The sequence below is a fragment of the Gekko japonicus genome, unplaced genomic scaffold (genome assembly GCF_001447785.1).
Source record: "Gekko japonicus isolate JY-2015 unplaced genomic scaffold, Gekko_japonicus_V1.1 scaffold984, whole genome shotgun sequence".
Taxonomy (NCBI): Eukaryota; Metazoa; Chordata; class Lepidosauria; order Squamata; family Gekkonidae; genus Gekko; species Gekko japonicus.
This window is the reverse complement of record NW_015176001.1, coordinates 558,484-564,481: the sequence shown is the minus strand read 5'-3', so window position 1 is coordinate 564,481 and position 5,998 is coordinate 558,484. Positions and strand designations below refer to the sequence as shown.

The following is a 5,998-nucleotide window of genomic DNA, read 5'->3' as shown; positions in this document are numbered from 1 at the left end:
GTCTTAACCACTTGAGCCACCGCAGCTCCTTACCTGCACTGTACTTTCATTTCATTAGCTGGTGGGGCTCCCTGAGGCCCCCCCTCCCAAAGAATTCCCTGGCCACGGGGCTGCTAGGAGAGCAAACGGCCGGTGGCGAAGGAAGGAGGAGCACAGCAGGGAAGGCCCAGAGAGCGGGCCCAGGGCAGGGCCGCCGCTTGGGGGGCGGGGGGGGCGAAGAGGGTTGCTGGAGAGGAGGAGGAGGAGGGGGGCCACGTGGGCGAGAGAGAGACAGGCCAGCCGAGCTCCGCAGTTCTAGGAGAACTCCCGGCCCCGCCTGGAGGATGGCGACCCTGGGGGGGAGGCGGCCAGGACGAGCCCAGCAAGGCCTCCCCCCACGCCCTTGTCCTTCCCGCCTCCCTCCCTCCCTCCCTCCCGCGCCGGGTCTGGCTGTCCCCACGGAGGGGGGGGGACAGGGAAGAGCCGCGGCCCCGCGGCGCCCGCTCACCGGAGAGGCCCCAGGCGCTCCTCGCGACGGGCCACAGCATCTCTCCGCACCAGAGTCCCGCTCCCGATACCCTTGGCTCGAGGGGAAGAACAAAATGGCCGCCCCGCCGGACAGAGTCCCCGGGCGCATGCGCCTTCTGGGAGGGGCATCTCGGGAAATGTAGTCCGCGCGCAAAGCCGGGGGGGGGCGCTAGGAGCCGAGCCCCGCACAGCAGACTGCGGCGCCCCCGGGTCTTTAAGGCACCGCGCCGCTTTCTCCCCCTCTGGCTCTGCTCGCCTGCGGGAGAGCCGGGACGGCGGCAAGAAGTTCCCCCAGGGTCACGTTTGCTTGCTTCTCCGATGAGCTCGAAAGGCGCCCGGCAGGAACGTTTGCCACAGTGTCAGGATGGCCGAGTGGTCTAAGGCGCCAGACTCAAGGCGAATTGTAGAGCCTTCCCGTTGCCGGGATTGGGTGTTCTGGTCTCCGTATGGAGGCGTGGGTTCGAATCCCACTTCTGACACATTTTTTTGCCCCGTGGTATTTAAAAGGAGAAAACTAAAAATACGGTAAAGGACGGCGCTCCTGCTGCAGGTTGCTGCATTTAGGAGGAGAACGGGTGGCATCGCGATCGTGCACGGAGAAAATGGCTACTGCCATTGAGAATCCCTTGCATTAAAGGCACAGGTCTTTCCTCTGACAGACGTTCCCTGCAGCGACGCCAAAACCCAAGAATGACCCATGTTCATACCTTTTATTGGAACCTACCAAAAGGACACGAAACAGTGGGCAAGCTTCCTGATTCTCCGGAACTGTTACAAAATAAAAAAAGAGGGGGGGGGAGAGATGTTTCAGGCCATGATTCTAAGACCTCTTCTCAGCAGCCTTCCTGTGCCTGATGCCCACGGCCACCTGTAAAGGTACAGAGCAACCATAATCAGAATTACACACCCCTCTAAGTCCATTAAAGACAAGGGTCTTAGAACGGTGTTAACTGTGTTTAGGAGGTCGTTGAGAATGTGGTCCCCCCCCCAGGTTGTACCTGAGTTTCTCAGAACAAGCCAGCAGTGCCTTCATTATCTGAAAAAGACCAAAGAACGGATGGAGTGGGTGCATATAAGTTGTAACCAATACTCCCTCTAAGCTGTGGAGTCTTGTGAGCAAAAATTCTACTTTGTGAGCTGCTGGCATTAGAGTTGTGAGCGAGCGACTTCGCCACTACTGCATCAATGAGTTTGCTCTGGAGCCCTCCTTCCTGAGCTAAGACGAAAACCTGTGAGCTGGAGGCTAAAAAACTGTGAGCTCGCTCACACGAACTCAGCTTAGAGGGAACACTGGCTGTAACCGATGGCATTTTTAAAATATAGGTTTGAAGGGTAGCAATTTTGGTCTGAAGGAGAAGAGCCAGATTCGAGTCCAGGAGCATCTTGGAAACCATCAAGATTTTTGGTCAAAGCTCCCTTGGGCAGATTCCTGGTTTAATATTGATAGCTTTAATAGAAATATAGATTAAATATAGATTCGGGGGGGCAGCTGTGTCAGTCTGAAAGCAACAGAACAAAGGTTGAGTCCAGTGGGGGCACCTTTAAGACCAACTAAGTTTTATTCTAGGTATAAGCTTTTGATCAATGTCCAATTTTGACATATTTATTTCCTTCACTATGTTTCTCCTCGAAACTAAACCCAAACAAATGGGAACCATATAAAACAAGCTTGTTATTCCTGTTTGGCCCTGGCCTCTGTTAAAACATATTCATTATGTTGTATGCTAACTTGCTATTCTCCTCCTTGGGAGGAAAGCGATGGCAAACCTAGGCAGCACAATAAGAAGTGGAGACATCACCCTGCCAACAAAAGACCGCATGGTCAAAACAATGGTATTCCCAGTAGTCATGTACGGCTGCGAGAGTTGGACCGTAAGGAAGGCTGAGGGCCGAAGAATAGATTCTTTCGAATTATGGTGCTGGAGAAGACTCTTGAGAGTCCCTTGGACTGCAAGGGGATCAAACAATCCTAAAAGAAATCAACCCTGGCTGCTCTCTGGAAGGCCAGATACTGAAGCTGAATCTCATTTGGCCACCAAATGTGAAGGGAGCACTCACTGGAGGAGACCCTGATGCTGGGAAAGACTGAAGGTCAAAGAAGACGGGGACGGCAAAGGATGAGATGGCGAGACAGTGTCACCGATGCAACGAACATGAAATTGAGCAAACTTTGGAGGACAACAGAGGACAGGAGGGCCTGGCGGGAGCTGGTCCATGGGGGTGCGAAAAGTTGGACTCAACTGTGCGACTGAACAACAACAAAACTTGCTGTTCACCCTCTAGCTATATGTATAGACTGGTAATGTCCATTTCAATGTATCTGAGGAAGTGTGCGCACACACGAAAGCTCATACCTTGAATAAAACTTTGTTGGTCTTAAAGGTGCCCCCGCTGGACTCAAACTTTGTTCTGAAACTTTCAGACCACCACTGCTGCCCACTTGAATTTGCTTTAATAGAAATATATTACAGATCCAGCAATACTGTGGTTTGTTATTTCACACAGAAACACACTAACATAAAAAAACTGAACTTAAAAAAAAGACACACCCATATTAGACTCCTTCATAACTGGCAAACTGAACCCTACATGATGGCCCCAAAATGACACCAGTAGTAATGTGGCTGTGCTGTAGTGTGTGTCGAGGCTGTTCTGATCTCATCAGATTGCAGGGTTGGACCTGGTTAGTACTTGGATGGGAGACCACCAAGGAAGTCCAGGGTTGCAGGCCAGGGCAAACCTTCTTCATGGGTCTCTTGCCTTGAAAGCCCTGCAGGGTCACCATAAGTCGGCTGCAGCATGATGCGCTTTCCACTGCCAGTTTTCCCAGGCAGGCCAGCATTTAGAAGTAAGCAACTGGTGATTTTGCACCCTTCTCCCCCAGTCAGCTTTGAGGTGGAGACAACTTTCATAAGAGGGAGATTGTCTCCTGCAAGATACTCCGGGGACACCCGAGCTAAAAATGCAGCTCCCTCTCAAGCATCATCAACCCATGCCGGTTCTTGACAGTTAACTTGCAACTAAGCTGCTGGCGGTTTTGCACACTAAAATCAACAGGCCTGGAGAAAAATGCCTGCCCCTTAAACAGAGGCTGAATGAGATGTTCTTTTTTTTTAATAAATTTTTTATTGCTTTTCACTACACCCTACACCGCCTAGAACTAACACCAAAAAATGATGTCCTCATCATCATAGGGGACTGGAATGCTAAAGTAGGAAGTCAAAAAGTAACCGGAATAACAGACAAGTTTGGCCTTGGAAAGCAAAATGAAGCAGGGCAAAGGTTAACAGAGTTTTGTCAAGAGAACACACTGGACATAGCGAACACCCTTTTCCAACAACCTAAGAGGCAACTCTAAACATGGACATCACCAGATGGGCAACACCAAATCAGATTGACTATATAATTTGCAGTCAAAGATGGAGAAGCTCTATCCAGTCAGTAAAAACAAGACCTGGAGCTGACTGTGGCTCAGATCATGAGCTACTCATTGCAAAATTCAGACTTAAACTGAAGAAAATCGGGAAAACCATGAGGCCATTCAGGTTTGACCTAGATCACATCCCTGATGAATATACAGTAGAGGTGAAGAATAGATTCAAGGGTCTGGATTTGATAGATAGAGTGCCTGAAGAACTATGGACGGAGGTTCGTGACATTGTACAGGAGGCAGCAATCACCACCATACCAAAGAAAAAGAAATGCAAGAAAGCAAAATGGCTTTCTGATGAGGCTTTACAAATAGCAGAGGAAAGAAGGAAAGCGAAAGGCAAAGGCGAAAAGGAAAGATTTACCCAACTGAACGCAGATTTCCAGAGAACAGCAAGGAGAGATAAGGAGGCCTTCCTGAATGAACAGTGCAAAGTAATAGAAGAAAACAATAGAATGGGAAGGACTAGAGATCTCTTCAAGAAAGTTGGAGAAATCAAGGGAGCGTTCCATGCAAAGCTGGCCATGATAAAGGACAAAAACGGTAGGGACCTAACAGAAGCAGAAGAGATTAGGAAAAGATGGCAAGAATACACAGAAGAACTATACAAGAAAGACCTCGATGTCCTTGACAACCACGACGGTATAATCACTGACCTCGAGCCAGACATCCTGGAATGTGAAGTTAAATGGGCCTTAGAAAGCATTAGTAACAACAAAGCTAGTGGAGGTGATGGTATTCCAGCTGAACTATTCAAAGTCTTAGAAGATGATGCTGTTAAAGTGCTGCACTCCATTTGCCAGCAAATTTGGAAAACGCAACAGTGGCCACAGGATTGGAAAAGATCAGTATACATTCCAATCCCAAAGAAGGGCAACGCCAAGGAATGTTCAAACTATCGCACAATTGCACTCATATCACACGCTAGCAAGGTCATGCTCAAGATCCTACAAGCTAGGCTTCAACAGTACGTGGATAGAGAACTACCAGAAGTACAAGCTGGGTTTCGAAGAGGTAGAGGAACGAGAGATCATATTGCCAACATTCGCTGGATTATGGAGAAAGCAAGAGAGTACCAGAAAAATATCTACTTCTGCTTCATTGACTATGCTAAAGCCTTTGACTGTGTGGATCACAACAAACTATGGCAGGTCCTTAAAGAGATGGGAGTACCAGACCACCTCACATGTCTCTTGAGAAACCTGTATAAGGGCCAAGAAGCGACAGTTAGAACCGGATACGGAACAACTGATTGGTTCAGCATAGGAAAAGGAGTACGACAAGGATGTATACTGTCACCTTGCTTATTTAATATATATGCAGAGTACATCATGCGAAATGCTGGCCTGGATGAATCACAAGCGGGAATTAAGATTGCTGGGGAAAAGATCAACAACCTCAGATATGCAGATGATACCACTCTAATGGCTGAAAGTGAAAAGGATCTAAAGAGCCTCTTGCTCAGAGTAAAAGAGGAGAGCGCAAAAGTGGGCTTGAAGCTCAACATCAAAAAAACTAAGATCATGGCATCCGGCCCCATCACTCCTTGGCAAATAGAAGGGGAAGTCGTGGAAGTAGTGACAGACTTCACGTTCCTGGGATCCCAGATCACCGCAGACTGTGACTGCAGCCATGAAATTAAAAGACGCCTGCTCCTTGGGAGGAAAGCGATGGCGAACCTAAACAGCATGATAAAAAGTAGAGACATCACCCTGCCAACAAAAGTCCGCATGGTCAAAGCAATGGTATTCCCAGTAGTCATGTATGGCTGCGAGAGCTGGACTATAAGGAAGGCCGAGCGCCGAAGAATAGATTCTTTTGAACTATGGTGCTGGAGAAGACTCTTGAGAGTCCCTTGGACTGCAAGAAGAACAAATCAGTCAATCCTCAAAGAAATCAACCCTGACTGTTCCCTGGAAGGCCAGATAATGAAACTGAAGCTCAAATACTTTGGCCACCAAATGAGAAGGGAGCACTCACTGGAGAAGACCCTGATGCTGGGAAAGATTGAAGGTCAAAGAAGACGGGGACGGCAAAGGATGAGATGGTTAGACAGTGTCA

At 48.8% G+C, this 5,998-nt stretch overlaps 1 protein-coding gene and 1 non-coding gene across 2 annotated transcripts in view; one reads left to right on the top strand and one right to left on the bottom strand.

Moving 5' to 3' along the window:
* Positions 1-584, bottom strand: part of LOC107123231 (cytochrome c oxidase subunit 7B, mitochondrial) — a 10,186-nt gene extending 9,602 nt beyond the window's left edge. The window contains exon 1 of the mRNA XM_015426438.1: positions 488-584. Within this exon, the coding sequence (XP_015281924.1) occupies positions 488-527 (40 nt within the window). The 5' untranslated portion in view covers positions 528-584. The remainder of the gene's footprint in view (positions 1-487) is intronic.
* Positions 585-865: 281 nt separating this feature from the next.
* On the top strand, positions 866-986 carry TRNAL-CAA. Its single transcript has 2 exons — positions 866-903; positions 941-986. It is a non-coding gene; the product is annotated as a tRNA-Leu (tRNA).
* Positions 987-5,998: the final 5,012 nt, after the last annotated feature.